Here is a 22,501-nt window from a genome sequence, read left to right on the forward strand (position 1 = left end):
TTATTTTTAATTTTATTTTTTGGCCATTTGGGACCATGGTAAGTAGTGGGAAGTGGTGGATGCCTTACCAAACCAAATGTTAGGCAGCTCCGTGTTATCAAGGCAGCTGGCTACTGCAGAAAGATTATAGTTGAACCAGTCTTTAAAAAAGCTGTGCTGTATACCATGATGACTATTGTTCTCTGTGCTAAGGTTATTTATCTCTTTTTTATTATTGTTATTCATTGCTTGAGTGAACCTAATACATTTGAAATCATGTTTCAGAAGAAGTAAGATACACTGCAACTAGTGGAATTCCACTGCAGAAAAACCCCAAAGGGATTTCTAATCCACTGCTACTAATGTCATCTAATAGTGAGCCAAACTGTATAACACGCTCAGTGCTAGGAATGCTGCTTCATATCCAAACTCATTTGGGTTTAGTTAGTATTGCCTAGTAATTAATTTTTATTCAGTATTTATGCTATCAATGACATCCAGAGGCTGGCCTAAATAGTCTCGAGCCCCTGGCACCAGCAGCAGTGTACATAAATGCAGATATTTTGTTCTCTCTCAATAAATGTGTGCTGTAGACTGTAAGTTAAAATACTTGCTAGCAAGTCTTCCCCATAGCTAAACACAAGGCTGAACATGCTGGACATCAGTCAAAGACACAGAGTGACATACAGATTACTAATTACTATTAATGTTTACAGGATTTAGAATGTCTTAATTGATTTTGGCACTGAAAGTACAGTCTGCTAAATTGCTTGTCACCTCTGTTTTATCCAAGGTCTCATTGAGAATCTCATATGCAATTAACTGTAATTGCTATAGTGTATTTATTCTAAAGTATACAATACATTATTATTTTGTTATTTGGATCTCAAAAGCAGGGAGTTAATTGCTTAGAAAAACACAATTCAAAACAAGGCGATCTTTGTGGTGAGGTGTTTGGTGTTTTTTTTTCAGAGCAGAACAATATGAAGACTTTAATGTAGTTCATGTTCCAAACTCATAGTCCTCCTGTATTGCAAATCTCACTAACTTCAGGGAGAATAACTTGTGTGTAAAGATGTTGCAGATAAATCAACATTATCAACTTGTGTGGCCCCAAGCGAGGAGTCTGATGCACCGCACACCACTGTGGCTACAGGACCGAGTGTCCCCACTGTGCAGAGACATTTGGAGCAGTGGCCAGTCCCAGGCATGTGTCAGGTGAGCCTAGAGCTGGGGCTGCAGCAGAGCCATGCACTGGAGCCTAGCTGCACCCATGGTCCCAACAGAAGGAAAGCGACTGCAAACACACCCATCAATGGTGTGTCTTGCTTAAGTGAGTACTGCTGGAGCCCAGGTAGAAACGTAAGGCAAATCTGCACCAAAAAGAATATTTCTCCTTCCCTATCCCAATGCTAAATTGCTCATGGGGGCACCTCCTGTATAATGTAGGAAGACAAGGGCTATGGATGCTGAAACAAATTGTTCATGCTGTCTGTAGGAAGGGGCAATTTTTTTCCTGCATATGGAACTGTAGAGCAGCTCTTGAAAGGAATGTATTTTCTCTGCATACTCGATGTTAAAAGACGGAAGAAGCACTGAACCGCATACGTGAATTCATCTGCCAGTTTAGCCTGGCAATATCTTCTATTTAAACAGCCAAAGCTCCAAAATGAACACGGTCTGTCTAGAAACCTCAATAAAAGGAAAAGCTTTGCCAAGAAGCACTCTAGGACAGCAAAACAGTGAAGCCCTTCCTACAGAAAGGAAAGGAATGTGCAAGAATGTCCTTCCCAGGAATGGGGAGCTACATTTTCTCCTGGTACTGCCAAAGATTTGTACCTTGGAGCACAGGTCTGGTTTGAGAGTTCAGACTGACAGTACCTGCTCCTTTCACTTCCTAGTGGGGTTGTTCAAGGAACAGCTAATCATAAACATTGGCTTGCCGTCTTTTGTAAAGCAGAAGATACTCTAGTTCCTTGTATTAAGAAACTAGCTGTCCTAATTTTATGGAGAAAATTATTCCAGGAGATAAGACACAGATCTAGCCAAACTCACTTAATTAAAGAAAATGCAAATCCAGTACAGCCAGCCTAGATTCTCTTTACTGCAAGCACCAGTCACAAAATCTCTCCAAGGGTCTGACTATGACAAATAATGACAATAAAGGTACATATAAAATATTAGAAATGTCTTCTATCAAAATGCAGGATGGAAACAGTGATTATTTGCTTCATATTGGTTTTACCTATTGCAAGTGGAAAAACAAACCTAAATATCACGGGTAGATTTTTAGCACATTCAAACATCTTGGAGCTTGCTTTTATTTTAGTTAATTATTTTGCTATTTTCCATTCAATTAATTATCAGATTAATGTTCTTACATAAATGTGTAAAATAGCATGTTGATAATAAAAGATTACTGCAGAGTTTGCTTTAGAAGCAAACACAGCAAGATTGAAAGGTGCAAAATCCTAAAGTAGAAGAGGCTGCTAACGTCGCTGCAGTTCCATGTACCTGAATGTGCCCTGGGAAGATGGGCTGTACTGCATGGAATATGGCAGACTCCAATCTTTACTGTAGGAATAATATAGGATTGCTGATGGATACCATTGCTTAGATTTTCTGTTTCAATCTTCTAATATTTATTTTATTTTATTTTATTTTATTTTATTTTATTTTATTTTATTTTATTTTATTTTATTTTATTTATTTATTTTTGATTACAGATGTTGATCATAAACACTTGTTGTGGTATTTCAGGCTTCTTGGGATCTATCAAGTATCTTTTATTTTCAGCTTAAGAATTTAGACTAAGCAATCGTTTTGTGCTGCAGAATTCCTAACACAGCTTCCCAGTAACCTGTACCACTTTTTTTCTTCAGAATGTGTTCATTTTGTGAGTCGTATGCTACATGTGGTGCCAATATGGGTACTGTCTAACAGAAGGCAGGTGCATTTGCAGAGATGACAGCTTTCTCAGAACTCAATTATTTAACTCATTTATAACAAGATTATTTGGAAAAGACATACCATCTGTTTACTGGTCATAATCCCCCTTGTGTGCTAAGCAATGTTTATTAAACTTTGTGCATCCCTTTCTATTTAGTTTCACACTGTTTTGCTAGAAGCAACTGGATAATTGCTAGATTCAAAATCAGAAGTGAGAAGATCCTGGTCCCACTTGTCAATTTTTTGACTGATTCACCTAATTTACCTTGGACAACTGTGCTGCTTCTTGGTTTCTATTGCTCATTTGTAAAAAGACATTTCGGTAACTTTGACATTTACAGAATGAGGGGGAAAAGCTATTTAGTGATAAACAGCTTAATCATTGTAATAATTTAACAGCTTTGTTCTACCAGCTACACGGTAATGTGGGTAGAAAAACACTAAAAACAATTCTTCAAATAACCATTAGGGTTTCTAGACAATTTTGTTGCTCTGTTTACATTCCATTAACATGTGTCAGGTCCAGATTTACTCCCAATGGCTTTAACTATGTATGTTCAGAAGCTTAGAGAAAACACATGCAAAATTCTGATGCTTTCTAGCAAATGTCAAGAACTTGATTAAAAAAAAAATCTTATCCAACAGCAATGACAAAACTAATACTTAGTTAAAGACAGAAAGCTGTCATTTGATATTTTACTTAAGGTTATTTACAGAGTAAGGAAATTTTCCATAAAAACTGAGAAATTAGTAATTTTAATTCACAAAGACATATAATACGACTGCATGCATTCTATAAGCTGAAAGAAATTCAATTACATATTTCCGCTAATTCTGTCTTTTCTAATAAGGACATGTTAAAAACTGTACACATATGACTTCAGTGCAGCATTCAGAGTACATTCTTAGGACAGTCAAGAGGTTAATAAACTACAAATTTCTTTCAGTTTTTAGTCTAATTTATTTCCCACTTTTTTTTTTTTTTTTTTTTTGGTAGAACAGTCAGAATATAGCAATTGATTCATGAGTAAATGACATCAGTGATTCCCCTTGCTCTAGTTAATGTCAAAATCTCATTTTCATCTATTTTTGTACCAACAAGGATTAAAGATTTCTTTTGGGGGAAGGAATGTATGATGTTTAGTGTGCAGTTCCTATTTGACTAGGATGAGTGTCAAATTCATTTTATGTTTTCCTGATATTTGCATCTATTGAGCTCTTATTATTGCTTCATAAAGAAGTTTAAGAATATTGTATAGTTGTAGACATTTGTTAAGTGCTTAAGATTGTCATTCCATTACAAAACAAAGAAGTATTAAGTTGAAAAACTGGGGAAAAAAAAAAAGTCAACTATTTTCCTCAATAAAATTATACAGGAGAGCACCTAAATAACATATATTGGTATTATATGAAAGAACAATCATAAGAGAAGATCCTCCACAAGTAACACAGTAAAATATCACTTCAGCATTTAATGAACAAACTGTTTTCTTTCTTATGTTTAGAATCTATTGTCAATAACAAAAACTACCTTTAAAATACAAATTTAAAATGGGGTTGTTTATATTAGAGAAGAATTGGATCAGCCCGATGTCTAATTAACTTCTTCCCTGAAAAAACACCTGAGCCAACAGCTCTAGCACTAGCCTTAGGTTGAGAAGCAGTACACCCACAGCATAACTCTGAACTGCTTTGAATAAGCTCTGTATCTGTACTGATTCCACGAAAACACGAAAAAGTTATTTAGCAATACTGCCTTTTTCTACATTGTATGGCTTTGCATGGTTCTTAAAAACCAAAGAACTCTTTTCCTGATAGTCTGGTTACTGGAGTTTATATCCAGTATACTTGGTGCGGAGTGCCAAAATAAAGGTAGTTATAACTGTCCTCCAGAAAGCTTACTATTGCAAAGCTCTAAAGTCTTTGGGAATTCAGGACAAAGATCTGCAGCAGGGGCATTTTAGTGAGACAGTTCTTGCTCTCTGAAAACACTGCTTCAAACAGAAGTATGTACTAATCTTCCAGAGTTTAATCAAGCTTCAGAAAGATAGGATAAACGAATGGTACTGCTAAACAGCAGCAACTCACAATTGGTAAGTGTTTAAAAAACAGTTCCTTACTGTATCTCAGCAGGTGGTACACATCTTGCAGCTAAGGCATGTCCAGGTTAGTCTGCATGGGACATAGCAGTAGTGGTTCAGGAGTTTCGAGTTTCCTTGAGCTGAGACCTGGGGCAAATACAGAAGAATACAGGTATAATTACAGTCTGCACCTTTTTCCTTTTTTTGATCATTAGAAAGTCTGAAGTGGCCACTATCAATGAAATCCCTACAGGATTTGTACTATTTAAGGAGTCAGAATACAGTCAGCTGGAGCAACAGGTTCTTTTTGAAGAAATTAAGAAATTTCAGATCTTGGGTAAGCTGAACCAGTGTCAGGGAGATCTGTGTTTCTCCCTCAGGTGTGGAAAGAAGCAAGAGTATAGTTTCTGGTGATATCCAGAATGCAATTTAATCTGTTTCCATTTTATTCTGCAGCTGTCTGTTAGAAATATGTTATTCTAGCTGTGTGGGATAAATACATTTACATTTACCAGAAAGATGTCTGTACACAAATAAAGAAATTATTTTCCCCCATTAAAATAAATGGGTTTTGGTGTTATTCAAATGTTGACTTTAAAAATGACTCTTCAAGGAGACATTAAAAAAAAAAAAAAAAAAAATGCTAGACCATTATCATCTTCTTGAGTACCATGAACAAAACCATCATCCGTGTTGCAAGTTGTGGGCCGAAAAATTCTCCAGTGTGCGTAAACATAACTTTCAGAGATTATGAATGACATGCACACAAAGCAGCACACAACTCTGCATGTGCATGAATGTCCTGCAGACATATAAGGTTCCTAAGCTGTTAAGGCAGAAAATCTGGGAAAAAAAAAAAAAAAAGCTTGCAAATTTCTCTTAAAACTCTCTTAAATGACTTTTTTTTCCTCTTAAAAATCTAGATTTACATTTCTTTTCAATTTTGTATCATATTTGAAATTACTAGAGGAATATACTTATTTTCAGTGGACCTTGCCATCAAGCAAGAGGGCAGGAGGTATACTGGTGGTTGACAAATATTAATGATGAACACATTTTGCATCAAAATGATACTCTGAAGATTTTGACAAGAAAGATGTCAGAAGACAACTTATCTTAATTAATCCTGGATGTCCACGCTCCTGGGAATACTCTAAGCCTGCATCTAGCTGTTAGTTAAGCTCAGGGTGCACAGGAGATTTCTTTTTGTATTTCTGAGGTCACTGTGATGTGTCATCAGCGATGACCTTTTCCTACCTGAATGACCACTGAGAACAGTTTGTATTTAGTAGTGTTTTCTCACACAACTCATCACAACTCAGTCAAAAAGGATCAAGGCCACAGAAGAAAACTGTGGTTCCAGTTTTACAGATCTGAGAGTTGTTGTCGCCGTATCTATTTTACTCATCAGAATTTAGTAACTCTTCTTAAACACCAAAGCCCTAAAAGCAACATCATTTATTAACCTTCTGTCAGTGGCCACTTTCTATGAATTTAATATACACTTAACTCAGAACCTTAGTTTTCCACTCATGCTGATATATCTCATGTGTAGGATGTACACCTGAGTGTGTCAGGGGAGAGGGATGGAGTGAGGGAGAAGAGAAAGCAAAGGAGAAGCCTTTGAACATATGAAACAACATAAACTGGTGTGGTTGCCAGCTGCCCAAGGCTGCAGTGTTTGAAAGGGTATGAAAAAGTATGAACTGCTCCCACTCACTACCATTAAGGGAACAAGATCAAAACTTTTGGAATGCTTTTAAAACATTAAGTGCTAATTTTTTAATTGATGAACATTTTTTAGGTGCATTGAAGTAACGCGCTTGTTCACAGTGGTTGATAGTGGTAAATAGGGTTGAACATGCAGTCATGGCTATAAATGACTTTTTGTATAAAACATAAAAGCTTTTGATTCTTCCAGTAACCTTAGAGTCTTGGGTGCTCAAAAGTGGATGTTTCCTTCTTTGTGCGAAAAGACTTAAAGTGTTTCTTAAATATCTAAAATAAAATCACTTTCTGCTTTTCTTAGGAGTTAAATGCACTGTGAGGTCCCTTGCAGCTTTTGAAACCTCATGCAAAATTAATGTATTCTGTTAAGTTACAATCAGCATTAATACCCTGAAATCCTGAAGCGTTAGTATCTTGACCTTAATGTCAAGATGAGTGAAAATCAAATTAACTTCTGACTGATCAGTCCTTTCTGAAGGATTGTGTTTGTTACACAATGTGCCCCTTTTTCCATGCAGGTGTGAGGGCAAAAACAAGCTGTTTATCCATGAAAGCCAAAGCATCTTAATCTTGACAGCTGCCAGAAGTCTAGCCTTAACGAGCTAGTTATTGATACTGTTCTTGGGCATTTATATATTATCCTAATCTGTTTTTTGTTTGTTTGTTTGTTTGTTTGTTTTTGTTTGTTTTTTGTTTTTGTTTTTGTTTTTGTTTTTTTCTAGATAAAACAGCAATGGGTATTTTTGGCAGGAAGGCACAAGGGATGGACAGGGTTAACAATATGTAAGATTATATCTAGCTGCTATCTTTGTCCTTTGTCCCCCATCTGTCCCCCTCAAAAGATTTGTTTTCCCCCTGAATGAGTTCTCAGTAACACCTGACCTGTCAGAGTAACTGATTCATTTACTGTGCCCCTTTGGTTCTGTGGTATGGCCATATTTCCCCAGGTATAACTCTGCCCAGTTTTAGTCAAGGATCTTAGGGGCATGTGAATATATTCATCTTCAACAGTCACTGGCAACAGTTCATATCACCTCTGTGAGCTCACACTGATGTCTAGAATTCAGAGAGCAGCAATCCTGTGGTTACTTCACTGGTTGGACAGTAGATGAATGCTGAAATGCACTGTTCTGAGTTTTTAGTTTCCCAATTTTATTTTTGTTTTTAGCTATTGCAACTTTTAAAAATGTTTAGATCAGCAGCAGTAGAGAGAGTAAAGCCCAAGTTTATCCATACAGCCAGCTACAGTACAGCACAAGCTGCCTGCCACCTTACTGATCAGCAAGAAAGCCTCATGTTTGGGCACCTCCTGCAAGATCAGAGTAAGAATACCGGCAATCCTCTGAAAATAACTGTGGGGCAGGAAGATCACCACCTTCCCTTACCAATGTCAAAACTTCAATAAGTTCATTTCTGTAACCAGTGCATAGTTTGGGTATGCTCGCTGGGACAGCAGGGTAATACTCCAGTGCTTTACTCTCTGTATCAAATAGTGATCAGAGTGGGCCAATAATCCAGGACGGGTGGGTATCTCTCACTACTGCACTGTATGATATTTGCTTTGTTAATCATAATTACAGTATATCAGATTTCCTCACCATAAAACTAGTTTAAGACAAGAAGAAAAAACCCTTAAGTTGTCCAGTTTCAATTTTACATTCACAACTGAATAACTACAACATGAAATTGTCTACTTCATAAGAAAACTTCAAAGAGTTGTTTCTACTAATTCCTTTTTACAGATTTCTTTTAATATAAGGAATGTCTTGCATGAATGTACAATTACACTCAGTGAAGCAGAGATACAGATATGTTCAGTTCTTACTCAAAGCATGCATTCTTAACTATGTGCTTTGGAGAAAAGAAAAAGAAAAAGATATATATATTGATATTTTCCTTTGGATTTATGAAAATTAGGAAAGCTTCCAAGAGCATCTCAACATTAAAGTGATCACTTCCTAGGAATGAAGAAACAGAAGAGCAGCCTGAATGCTAAGTGTTGTTCAAATCTGCTTCTTAATTCTATTCTCTTTGGCCATTACAATTTACAAGCTGTTTCACTTTAGATTTTTCTTGTTTTTCTCCAGTTGCTGCTCTTAATTTCTCTGTTTTCACATCTGTTCTACAGTTTTCTCTTAGAAAATTTGCTGTTTGGAAAGACAGGATTCCAGACAGACTGGATTTCCAGAATTATCCACTAGTAGCAGTCTGTAGACGCCCTAAATTTGTTTCCTTTGTTCTCTGGAGATGAAGATGAGTAAGGATTGAAAATTAATATATTCTGTATATTCCTAATAATAAATTGATAGGAAACTTGATCTAATACTAAATTACTGATTTGTCATTTTTCCAAGTAGTAAGTATCCCAGTTGATAAAGTTATCATCATATCCTAATATTTATGGATCAGGCCCAAAAGCTTCACTGTATAAAATGGGTATCCTAAGTCTACAAAGAACAACAGATACAATACATTCACCATGATACTCTGAAATGCCTTTTAAAAAGCCAGTGTGAGCATTTCAGTGCATCTGGCTCTTCATCTGAGAGGGATAAATGTCCTCAAAACTGTATTTATTTCCCTTTATGCCAACAACTTCCTGCTAAGAGACAAATCAGGCTAAATAATCAGCTAAAGATGCTAGTGGTTTGTGATAGTTTACTTTTCAGGGAGAATAGTGTGTAACAAGTCCAGGACAGTCACTTGACACAAAGTCCTGGCCAGAGCAGCTTGGAGTATTTTGAACTATCTTTCCATTCTACATACTATGTAAAGATGAGAGTGCAGTAATTCAGGAAAAAAATAAGGACCATCCAAACTTAAAACCAGCTATAAACATCTCATTAGGTTCATGAAGGTCAAGATTAGTAATGTTTCCTCTTTACCCATATCAACCTATGCAGACGGCTTTCCTGAAATCCGTTGTGATGTGTCAACACTTCTGGCAAGCATTTTATGATCTGCCAGTGTACAGAAATGATGTGAATTTTGGCACTTCCTTAAATACAAAGTGAGGGTTGTAAATATTGAATGACTGTGATGTGCCAAACTCCCATAATATAAGCTTAGAGTAGTTGATTCTGGAAAGGAAAGTTAACAGAATAGTTGACTTTATTTTCTTTGAGTAATCTGATTTTAAAGAAAAGTGTGCAGTTTTATTTTACATAAATTACACAGAAGAGTAATATTCTCCTCTTATTCTTTATATATTTATTTCCTACCACTTCCCCCCCCAAAAACAACAACAACAAAAAAAAAACAAACCAAACCAAAACAAAAAAACTAAGGTTGAAAAATAGACAGACTTTTTTTTTAACTTATTCCAAATTAGAGAGGCTAATGGTTTCCAGTGTGGATGAGAAAATGCAAGGGGCAAGTAGCCAAAGATGAAATGGTATATGAAATTCATTTTTTCCTATAGAAAAGAAAAGTGATGCTAGGAAAAAAAAAAAAGTACATATCTTGTTCTACAACTACCTAAGCCACTCAAACTCCTATTCATCATTATGGCTAGTTCTGTGAAAATACAATCATATTATTTAATTCCACAAATTTTTCCAGGGGAAGAAAAAAAAAAAGAGTAATTTAATGAGGCATTTGGTAAGTACTCTTTTTTCCCCCGGAAAGATTGTGACATAAGGGCGATCAGAGTTCAAAGGAATTTGTTAAAAAATTGCAGAAACTGTTGCTACTTGTTTTTGCATTTGTATTGTTAACACATCTCCATGACCTTTTTTTTTTTTTTTTTTTTTTTTGAGCACTTCACACAATATTACTGTACAGTTTTATACAAGTGGGAAATGAAATGCTTGTGTGTCATTTCTTTTAACACTCTCAAATGGTTCTTGAGTATTTATTGCAACTTGTTGGTCTTTGAAGGACTATAATGGAATTGTAAGCTTATTGGTATGGTTCAAATAAGCTGTTTGCTCTTCTTATGTAACCTGGGTACTTCCTGCTTCTGCCTATCTAAGACAGAAATAAACGGCAATTTCACTTTATTATTATTCATAGGGGCGTAACAGTCAAGATTAATGTGTGCTCTAATGATTTATTCATGACAATTTTCTGCAAATCCTGACATTTTCATAATTTTTAACACATACTATTTGTCCAAAAATTCCTACTAGAAAACAGGGTTGTTCTTTATTCATTCTTCATCATTCATTTCTCTGTTAAAACCTTTCATTCTGCTAGTAAGCAAACACATACGGAACTTTCCAAAAGTGACCAATCACTTTCTATGACTAGACAAGAAGTTAAATTCTTGCATAACCCCAGGCACTAATATTTTCTAATATGATAATATGTTCTAACATGTAACTAATATGTTCTGTGGGTGTGTAGAAATGTGCATTACAGTTATTTTGACTGGAGTCACGGGAACTGGTACTGTCACAAAGTAAAACTACTCAGTTATCGCAATATGAAGGACTTAACAGGCCTGATAGTCGTATGAATTTAGAGTATAAACACATATACCTCAGATATTTCTTTCCCACCCAGCAAATCACCAGCTTCCCCTTATAGCTAACAAGTTACAAGCATGTCTCAAATTTCAAATGGCTTTTAGAAAATCTTACATTCTTTCTCCCCAGCTATATTTTCTGTCCTGCAAATGTAGCACACAAGTTGATTCTGTACAATAAATGAAATAGAGCCATTTAAGCCAACTCCATGCCAAGTTCCACACAGAGTACTTAAGAGTCCAGCTTGGCATCTTTAAAACTGGTGTCATCTCTTTTGCTTCTTTCTTTCTTTCTTTCTTTCTTTTTTTTTTTCTCCCAGATTATTCTAATTACTTTTTGCTGGCTATTACATGACCACATGTATATAGTAATTTTACATATCAACAGTGCAAAGTATGTATTCAGAGAGAATAAGAAAATAACCAAAAGCAGCAAGTTGGAGGCATGGGAACATGGACAGAACTTAATATAGTTGTGTATACACAGGCATGGCAAATTTTATTATGCCTTGTTTGTATTTTTGTTTCTTATAAAACAGAAGCTTTAGTTTTTACAGGAGGAACAGCATAATATAATTCCTTTTTGGTAGATACTACCACTAGAAATCAGAAAGAAAAATACAAGATACAACTCCTTAGAACTCTGTCTTTAAGAATCACTGGAATGCTAACACCTGCAGCTCACTAGGCCAGCTATTAGATCAGTAACAACATTTTTTGTCACTTACAAACTCCAGCAGATTATTATTATATGCCAGCTAAGTTGCCAAGGAGATTTGCGTTAACACAGACCAAATATTTTAAGTGGAAAAGCTGCTGAAATGTGCCAGCCGGGTGGGCAACATCTGAAAATTACTGGCCAGTGAAAGGTTACAGCTTAGAGAACTGCCCTTTAGCTCCATGGTCCTTCACAGAAGGAAGACAGGTATGTGATTGTCCCTATTCCACACACAGAAATAAAAAATGCACACAAGAAATGGTTCCTAAGGATTCAGAAAGAAATAAAATCAGGATGGTGAAGAATTGTGGCTTCTTATTCAGTAGCTTGGCAAGTTACCTAAACTGTTTATTGCCCAGCTTCTCTGAAAGTCACGAGATGAGGGTTCTCGGAGTTACATTATTGAATGCAGGTGTATATTAGTAAAGTTTTTCAAACTCTCCAAATTAAATATAGTTAATATTGCTATTATGTATTTTTTCCTCTTGAAAGCAGTTCTTTAGATGACTGTGTCCTCTGCTAAAGTCATCCTCAAGGTAGGGAACTGGTAGTCTGCCTTTCACATTGTTCCTCACCTTCACACATCCTTGGCACTGAGCAGGTTGTAGAGTTCAGTTCTCACCTTGTAATCTTCTGGCTGGTTCTGGCAGCTACCAGTTTCTCATTTCCTTCAACGCTGGATCATTTACACTAATCGGTTCTTTGAAAAAGTGACCTTTTTGCAGACCTCTGATGTATTTCTTCCTTCTCCTCCAGAGAATCCAAGACAAATTGCTTCATTCTGAAGGTCCTCCATCACTACTGCATCCCAGTTCATTGGCTTTGTAATTATATGGAAAGGTTGTTTGCCTTCACTGCCAGATGTGTTTACCAGTAAATATTCCAAAAACATCACAAACCACCATTCTTTCTTCCATATTGCCATTTATGCATGGGAGGAACTTCTTTAATTAATTTCAGCTCTGAAACTCTTTGCTATAATTCCAGGCAGGTGCTGTACTGTTCCTACTGTTAATGAGTTTTGCCTTCATATAACTGTGAGAAGGACAGAAAGAGCCGTGCTGGCTAAATTTGTCTAAAATTGGTTTTCAGCATGCAAAATAAACTGGACAGCTCCTGTGTGAAACTGATTGTAGTGTCACTCCCTGCTCTGTGGAAATTTAATCTGTCTGGCGAGTCAGAATGAAACTCGCAGCAGGGGCTGAAGCTATTGACTTTTCCACTTTTTTTTTTTTTTATTTTTTTTAATATTCTTTGTTCAGATTGAGGCTGTTTCACCTGAATTATCATTCTTAAATAACTGTCCTGGTAGGAGCAACCATTCAACCTCATGCCACCCTTTTAAAATCTAGGCTAGCTCTTGACATCCTCAACCTACAAGCACTGTGAAAAATTGCTTTGATAAGGTTGTTTATAATTTGATGCAGTAAAACAGAATTCTTACTAATTGTGTTTCAGGCATGATCGATTATGTAATCCACAGAGAAACTAATTTCAAAAACACTGTAACCATAAAAACAGCTGTTCCACTGAGTCATTTTCCCAATGTGCAACTTAAAACAAAGCAAAACAGAGAAAGGCCTCTCCTAGCTGCAACTTATTTGTGTTGATATGATTATGGTATAGGATAATGCTAAGAAAGGGGGAGGGAAGAGGGGGATGGACGGGAGGGGGAAGGAAGAAAAAGTCACCTCTACTCTCCTTTTATATCAGAAGTTCAGCAACAGAACAAAGAGCCTTTGGAGTTAAAATAAAATAAAAAATAAAAATCTCAGTTTTGAAAAGAGATTAGTACCCTAAATTTAATGCTGAACAGCAGGACATGTACTGATAACCAAAAGTCATCTGTGAAGATAAGAATGAGTCTAAGATTAGAAAGAAATGAATTAAACTAATAAAACAAGATACTTCAGTTAAAGATCTAAAAAAATTTCATATCACTTATGTACATACATATACGCAAATGTTTATGGTTATGTAAGTATAATACAGCCTCTAAAAGAGATGGTAGTAAGATCTCCTAAAGAAGATGAAGGGAATTTCACTATTTAAAAGGAAAATAAAGAAAAAAAAAAAAAAAAGTACTGTAGGCACTGCTCTTTCACCAGTAGAAAGTAAAGTGACAAAGCAGACAGCCTTTTTCGTATTTAGAAAGACTCTTCATCTCACCTGGCTTTTGGAGGGAAAATATAAACTAAGCTCTATCAAAATGAACCTTACACTGAAGTCCAAACAAGGTTGGTTAGTTTTTTGTTTGTTTGTTTGTTTTCCCCTTGGGGGAAAAGATTTTTAAAAGAATAGAATATTTAATGAGCTCCTATTATATGACCATTGCAGGGACCAGAATTTGATTTCTGTAGATCTGCTATCTAGAGATGTTTACTTCCCATTTTGTATGCCTCGGAGATGCAGAGTTGCGAACAGAAAATACTACAGATCTGACATGCATGTGTTTTTCTTGTTTGCAGATATCTCAGTAAGCTTGCTCTCCTTAGTTGTCACAGCCTGTGGTCTTGCTCTCTTTGGTGTGTCCCTGTTCGTGTCCTGGAAGCTTTGTTGGATCCCTTGGCGAGAACGTGGCCTGCCATTTGGGAACAAAGACAACAAACAGGAATCCCTGAACTACACAGATACAGAGACCAATGACCATGAATACAGTGAAGATTTTCTGGGTCAGCCGACAACCTATCCAGAGTCCTCCATGAAGATCAGCCATACCTCCCCTGATATTCCGTTAGATGCTCAAACTGGAACGAAGGAGAACTGCGTACACAATGCGCGAATGCATCGTCAGACCACTGAACCCACCTCTTCTGCTCGGTCAGTAACTCCAGTTTATCTCTGGTGTTAATCAATACAGATACAGCACAAATAGTACAGCTTGATTATCTACTACACCACTCTATTACAAATGCATAATTTACTTGACACGTTTTTTTAAAGAATTACATTAAAGTTATTCTGGCACACAAACCTCTTAGATTAAAAAGATGGGATAACAATGGTATTCCAGCTTTCTGTCAACTACTAACTCATTTGTGCCTTTCCCCTCAGAAGCTGAACAAGCATGAACACCCTGTATCTAGCTTGTAAAGAATATCCATTTGTACTTAGCAGCAATACTGAGCACTCAGTAGTATCTCCTCAAAGACTTTTAAAATAGCCAAAGAAGAAAAGTAGGGCAAGCTAATGAAACACTTTCAGGAGTTAGAAATAGAATTAAAAATCATAGGTTTTAGCCACAGTCATGACTGTGGGGGGAAAAGTGCCTGAACAAGAGTCAATGAAGGCTCCAGAGGAACTGGAGAAACAGCACAAGAAGGAACAGGAAAAAGGGAGTGTGAGGGTGTGTTATGCTTCACACAGTAAGAAAAAGTATTTGCACATGAAGAGCCAGTGAGTAAATTCTTGAGTCAAAGCAGATACACTTTAGCTGGAAAATGTATGGTCCTAGCCCAACTGCTACTTACTAAGCCTCTTTTCTTGTTATCTGAGAGGGCAAATTTAGTCAAGACTCTTTCCTGCAGGCACACCTGAACATGGGTAACACAAAAGCAGCTAGCAGCCAGTTCAGGAATTGCCAGAAGTCCAAAACATGTCTCAGAATTTGAGAAGCCTTCAAAACAGCATAAATGTTATGCAGCAAAAGCTCCAGGTGCCCCTTCTCTTTAGATTAGTGTAAGAATGGCCGGGGCTCATTTTGCTGTAGGGATCCAAGGGGAGCTCAAAGCCACAATTATGAATACTCAAGCTCGACTCCTGCCACATGCAAGTTTGAATTCCAGCTCAAGACTTATATCCCAGAAGTACAGTAGTACAGGCTGGTGCTGCTCAGCTTTCAAAGTGCTAGCAAATAAGCCTGTTGTGAGATTCATTAAAAACAGAAAATTCATATTCGACATCTAATGCCAAGAGCTCTTGTGTGTCTTTAGTATTATGAAATCACTGAGTCTGATGCAGGCTCTGTCTTCTACAACAGGGCAGCAGTTCTCATACACAATCAAATGACAAATGCACAGTCATCTCACAAGAAACAGTGGAAATCCCAATCTGTAAAAGAACATGCCTCAGCATTGTCAGTGCATGGACCATGTCTTCACTCCTGTGACTCTCTGCAGTTCACTTTTCTTCCAGCTGTTCCCAGCCTGGCCCTCTCCAGCAGCAGTTATGCTGGCTCCCTGCCCACACAAGCAGGACCTGCCCGGGTCCCACCCCAACTGGTGATGAGCTTTGCTCATTACCCCTCTCATTCATTACCCCATACTGTTGCCCAGATCTTCCCCGAAAGACTCTTCCACTGAGCAGGAGGGGCCCATCTTCCTTGCACCGCACCCTTGGTTTGTTCACCTTCACCTCTGTGCCTGCTCCTTTCCTGTGTAACTGGGTGGCCACAGAGAGCAGCCACCTGCCCCTGCTCCAAGTCCTCGTTGACTTCAGCAAGGCAGAGCTGCCTCCTGTGTTCTTTTTCATTCATCCCCTGGATAAACTGCACCTCCCACTGCTACAAGGAGCTTAAGGGTTGAGCAATATAGATCTTTTTTTTCTGCAACATGGTAACATTTTGTCATGGAAATGACTAACAGAGAGCTATAAAATTATGTATTTGCTATACAACAAGAATGAAAATAGGAGGGTAGTTTATGAGAGGCTGTTCCTTTTTAAAGCATGCATAAACACACATTTAAAAGGGAGGAATGAGCAATGGTACCAGAGTAACTACTGCTGATTACATTCAACATAAATAGCTTTGGATTAATCCTGTGCTAGCATTTTCCATGTGCTCTTTTCATGTTCAGCCACCTCTCATGATACTCCAATACACTGAGTGATTGCTGAATTTGAAAAGGATGAAAAAAAAAAAAAAAGAGTAGAATCCAGCTCATAAGATTAGGATTTTACCTAATCCAACTTTCACATCCCACTACCCCTTACAGGGATTGCAATTTGATTTCTGTTATCTCATGAAGTGGAAATTTCAATCACAATAACCAAGTGACTCCAGGTAATAAATCTCAGTGGACCGAAGCTAAAAGCAACTTTCTCTCCTTAGAGTAATGAAACTAAAGGAGCTTTTCAACCTAAGTATTGTGGAGCTCATTACATCAGTTATGAGTGGGAAAAAAAATAAAAAAATAAAAAAATAAAAACAAAATAAAACCAAAACAGAACAAAACAAAACAATTGATGGTGTGGTCAACCAACCATCTCAGATGAGAACAGTTCACTTGAAAATGAGGTAGTAGCACAGATCAATGAGTAACTGAAATGGAGAGTTGTCAAAAAGTGTCCTCTGTGTCCATCCTCATCTTAACACCAGAAATCAGCAAGCTCAACAGGTATAATAGGCCAGATCTTGTTGCCATTTACATAATGTAACTCATTTCATAAGCATTATGAACATAAAGGATTCAGCTGAAAATAGCAACTGATAAGAACTGCTATAGTTCTTATCATATTACATTATACAATGTAATATAGCAGATCCTTTGGATTTGCAATGTCCATGAATTGAAATTTGTTACTTTCTTCAGCCAGGTTTGGAGAGTGCATACCACTAGCTTGAGACAATTATTAGTTATCATACTTTATAACACTAGGAAGTACAAATCTGACCCTGTTGTACCTTACAAAAACACACCAAATGAAAACAAGATATTTGGTGTGTATGTACAGATTCTTATGGTCATCAACACAACCTATTTCAATTCTTTTATTTTCACTTAAGGCATAATTCAATCCGGAGACAGCTCAACCTCTCCAACCCTGACTTCAACATCCAGCAGGTTCAGAAACAGGAGCAACTGACAGGAATTGGCCGCATTAAGCCAGAGCTATATAAACAAAGATCAGTGGACACAGATGATGGCCGGAGGAGTAATAGCAAGGCATGTGGAAAACTGAACTTTATTCTGAAATATGACTGTGATTTAGAGCAGCTGATTGTGAAGATACACAAGGCCATCAACCTGCCAGCAAAGGACTTCTCTGGAACTTCGGATCCATATGTGAAGATTTATCTGCTTCCTGACAGGAAAACAAAACACCAGACTAAAGTGCATAGAAAAACCCTAAATCCAGTATTTGATGAAGTTTTTTTATTTACTGTCCCATACAATGATCTGAATGCACGGAAACTCCATTTCTCAGTGTATGACTTTGACAGATTCTCCAGGCATGACTTGATTGGCCAAGTGATAGTGGATAATTTTTTAGATTTGGCAGATTTTCCCAGGGAATGTAATATTTGGAAGGATATTGAATATGTCACCAATGTAAGTACTATTATTTTTCTTTTTGAAATGTTTTGTTTTGAATTTTATTTCCTTAATTATAACTATAATTCTCTCATACATTTATGAAGGAAAATACTCTATTTTCTCTCTTTCTCAAAATTAGATCTTAATCCAAGGAAACTGACAGTACATCTCAGTCTTCATTTCTTGTCCTTTGTATACATTAAAAAACATCTTATGCAAGAGGTACCGGGTTTAATAATTGCCCCAATGATAGAAAAGCTACAGACCACCCTCCTCTAAATCTCAATCTAAAAATTACTTAAGGAAATACTACTACTTTTATTTTGCCTATCTTTCTATGTTTTCCATTATTTGCCACAAATTACATCATAATGGTGAGCCAGAACCACAGATTCAAGATTTCTTGTGTAATGTTCTTCAATCTTTTAAAAGATTACATTTTCCTAAAGCGAGATGATGCCACATTTATAATCCAGGCAAGCAGAGTTCAGAAAACACTTTCCAAACCAAAAATGTTACTGGTCAGCCTAGAAAAACTAAAAATTATAACCACCACCTCAGCACATGTTCCATGAAAGAAACAAAACATACTGAATTGGTTTAAGACTTTGATTGGCACAGATTTGTTACATAGGGAAGTAGGAAATTTATAAAATATTTCTATATTCTGTTCCAAAGTCTCTGGTATCAAGTTCAAGAATCCCATTAGGAACTATGCAGAAAACCACAAAATTTTCTATTGGAAAAGAAAGACCTTTATTCTTTTCCCAAAGCATGAGCCTACCTACTTGTAACGCTATTAGAAATTAATCATGCACACCCTACGGACAACAGATGTTCAGTGAGAAAGATACACTACAGAAATCCACAAAGATGAAGCTCCAAGTGCCAACAGTCACTAAATATTTCATTTAGTGTATCAAACCATACTCAAATGGAACATGCATTTTAGAGTCAAATAAACCCAACATAATTAACAATATGACAGAAGTGTAAATTTGTTACACCTCAATTCAGGAAAGCATTTAAGTATATGCTTCGTTGAATGTAAGAAACTGTAAAAAAGTTAAGAATGTCCTGACACAATTAATTTCCTGAAATGAGATCCTCACCTTATAATTTTTCTATTCTTGCTGTCATCCCTTCTTGTGATGAGCTTACTCTTGTCTCAGCTGCAAATTTTGCCCATTCAGGGCAGGCGGTACACTTGAGAACACCAGCGTGTGCTGCCCTAATGAACTGTGGTCCTAGAAGGGCATTGCGTGATGCATTGGGACACTCCTGTTAACCTGATGTTGAAAGTTACAGCTTGTACTGACCATAGGTGTATATATTTGTTCTGTTTAGTGCAGAGCTGCCCTCACACAGCACAGTGTACTCAGAAGTTAGAAAAAAATCCCCAAGCCCACTAAGCATGGAATCAAAGTAAGTTTAACTCTTTGACCTACAACAATTCTGTCACCCTCACTTGACACATTCTTCTTTCTTACCTTGAAATAAAGCTTTTCCCCAGTGCTCTAGCAGAAACACAAGGGTTGCCTGGCAATGAAATCATCTTTGAAGCACAGGTGTGCATGAAACAAACGCCTTTCTGGAAGAAAGTAGGCAACTTGCATCAGAATTTTTATTATGCCTACGCTGTAAGCAGAACTCATCAAGTGTTTGGCAAAGTTTTGTACCTTTCTGGTCTGGTAGCATGCCGAATTACAGACCAAATGGATTCAATCTGGCTTTTGTTGTTGTTTGGAATTCCTTTTTGCAATTTGATACTGTCCTTGTTTTAAGGGGATTTATAGTCTTCTTCCTCAGCATCACACATCTTTGGGTGGAATGTGCTGTGCACCCACCACACAAACCTCTTTTACATTAGGAGGGAACTTCGGCAGCAGCTTTAGCAGCTCCCTCGCTTGAGAGTAACAGGTGGGGGCATGGGCAGTGTCAGGGAAGGAGGAGCCTAACTCTTCTATGAAGAGTTACTTCTCTTTAATCACAAGTGGAAAGAAAGAATCTGTTAGAGCAAAATCACAGTCATTCCAAGCGAAGCCTGGCTTTGTTCAGCGTTAAGTGTCCCAAGCTCAACATTTCCATTTTACAGTCGCCTGGAAGGTGAAGGCACCAGTGGAGTGACTTTGGTTTGTACTGTTCCTTTTTCTGTGCTTTAAATCTCTGCAAAAGGTTAGCTCTGGAATTTTTTATATCGCTTCTCCCTCGAAATTTCCAAAGAAATTAGTTTGTCTTCAGATTTTCTATAATTTCTGAAATTAAAGACTTCAGGACTGAAATGTGAGGCATTTATTAATTCCTACTACTACCGATTCCTGTGGGAAGCAGAAGCCCGTTTATCCAAAAGGAACACATGACCCAAAATCTAGACTTGTCACTGGGTTTTCAGCTCAGAGAGACCTTTTCAAAGCAAATGACTCACAGTAGGAGACACGATCCAATTTGGGCTAATCTGAGTTCCGAAATAACAGCATCAGATAAATGAAAGGATGGAGTACTCAGCTTATTCCTTAACATTTCCCGCATGTCAAAGTGTTGAACCAAGTCAAAACTCTCTAGGAGTCACATAATAAACCAGGTTTCAGCACGTTTTCTTGTCTGTGTAGCTCAGATATCTTCAGAATGACAGCAGAAGCTGAATCCCACTGGCTACTCAGTAAAGCCGTTCAACGAAATAGAGCTGTAGCTGTGATCCAAAGCCAGCCACGAGGCAAGTTTGTTATGCTGTCAAAGAGTTCATTAATTTTGATTCTTTGTGCTTCTTGGTACACCAAAGAACCAGAGATCCCAAAGACCTTGTTTGCCATTGTTCTCCATTTCATTATGCTCTCATCCAAGCTGACACAGTGACTTGAAAAATGAAGGCATCAAATTATTTTCTTGCCCACCCAAACAGTCTATTTCCAGGGACTGCTGCACAGCGTACCTCTAAGAAGTCAGCTTTACTTCAAACAATGTCATTAAATTGACATGTCTTGCTACATGCTGCCTTCTGTTTTCTAATAATGCTAGATGTCTTATTTATCCAAAACCAACAGTTTTGATCCATTGGACTACCTGTTGCCAGCCCAGAGCCTGACGTTAGTGCATAACATGGGTACGTGTCAGCATAAAAACGTTCCTTCATGCTCAGAAACAATTTGCCTCCAAACACAAATCTCCAACAGCAAAGCGATTGTTCTTCTAATCCCAGTGCCTCTGAGCAGAAAAGCTCTCTCCTGTAACACTGACACTTTTTCCAACCAGAAAGCAGCAGCAGTGGGCTGTTTAATGGAAGAAATAATTAAGCAGATCAACTTTAGATGAACACAAAATGAACCAGATAAGCTTTTCATATAGCCACCAGACAGATGATGCTGGTTCTGGCTCAGGAAAGAAAAAAAAAAAAAAGAAAAAAAAAGAAAAAAAGGAGATGCTTTTTACAGAACATGAGAACATGTTAGGCTGCAGATGCAAAATGAGCTAATATTTTTCTGGTAGGATTACACACTGTGGTTTTCTAAATTTAAAGGTAAGAATTATAAAGAAGCTCACATGGATGGCCTCAGATGTATAGGTATAAGCTCTACCATATTTTAACACACTACTCACCTACTATGTGAGTAGGTTCATTGAATGCTGCAGGATTACTCTTCTGAGTAAGGCTTCAACCAGCACTGGAGGGGGTCCAATCCAGTTCCTAATTTGTAAGGGTTTAGACTGGGATATGACACAGTTAACATGCAGTAGCCTGAAGTTCTGGTGATTCAGAAGACACGTTTCAGCAGAAATAATCCGAAAAAGTATTCTTATTTAGAAATTTATGTGGCTATCAGCAAATCACTGAGATCCTTTGTCAATGAGAAGAGCTATATAAATGCAAATTTCTTTCATGGAATTCATTTTATTTATCCATTTTCTTTAAAAAAAATGAAACAGATTTTTATTGTGTTTTGTTACTAAGTATGAAGGGCCAGATATATCTCTGTTGCAAGCTTTTGAAACTAATAGAGTTACAGCACAAATGAAACTGTCCCTGGATATCTATTATGCATTACTGAAAACAGAAAGTAATACAGTTTTAGCATAAGAAATATGGTTGTTGGGTTTTTTTGTTTGTTTGTTTTTAAATCTAATCCAAGCTCTGTGCTTTCCTCACACTTCCATAGCATCTATATTCCTGCATTATTTACAAGTGCAGTTCTGGTAATCTAAAAAGTTTTGTTTGTATTTTAAAAGCTGTTCACTTATCTTAATTGACTCAAATCTATCCAATATAGCCACCAAGATGTTTTCTATATAAGAATGTTCTGTTGTAAGACCTTTCTAGGTTGGAGGG

General features: G+C 37.1%; 1 protein-coding gene across 6 annotated transcripts in view; it reads left to right on the forward strand.

Annotated features, from left to right (window-relative positions):
• SYT9 (synaptotagmin 9) overlaps positions 1–22,501 on the forward strand; it is a 66,818-nt gene that overhangs the window by 15,888 nt on the left and 28,429 nt on the right. For all 6 annotated transcript variants that reach the window (XM_032187659.1, XM_032187658.1, XM_032187660.1 and 3 more), the window contains exons 2-3: positions 14,392–14,743; positions 17,649–18,195. In XM_032187659.1, coding sequence (XP_032043550.1) covers positions 14,392–14,743; positions 17,649–18,195 — 899 coding nt within the window. The remainder of the gene's footprint in view (positions 1–14,391; positions 14,744–17,648; positions 18,196–22,501) is intronic.

Source organism: Aythya fuligula, chromosome 5, assembly GCF_009819795.1.
Source record: "Aythya fuligula isolate bAytFul2 chromosome 5, bAytFul2.pri, whole genome shotgun sequence".
Lineage (NCBI taxonomy): Eukaryota > Metazoa > Chordata > Aves > Anseriformes > Anatidae > Aythya > Aythya fuligula.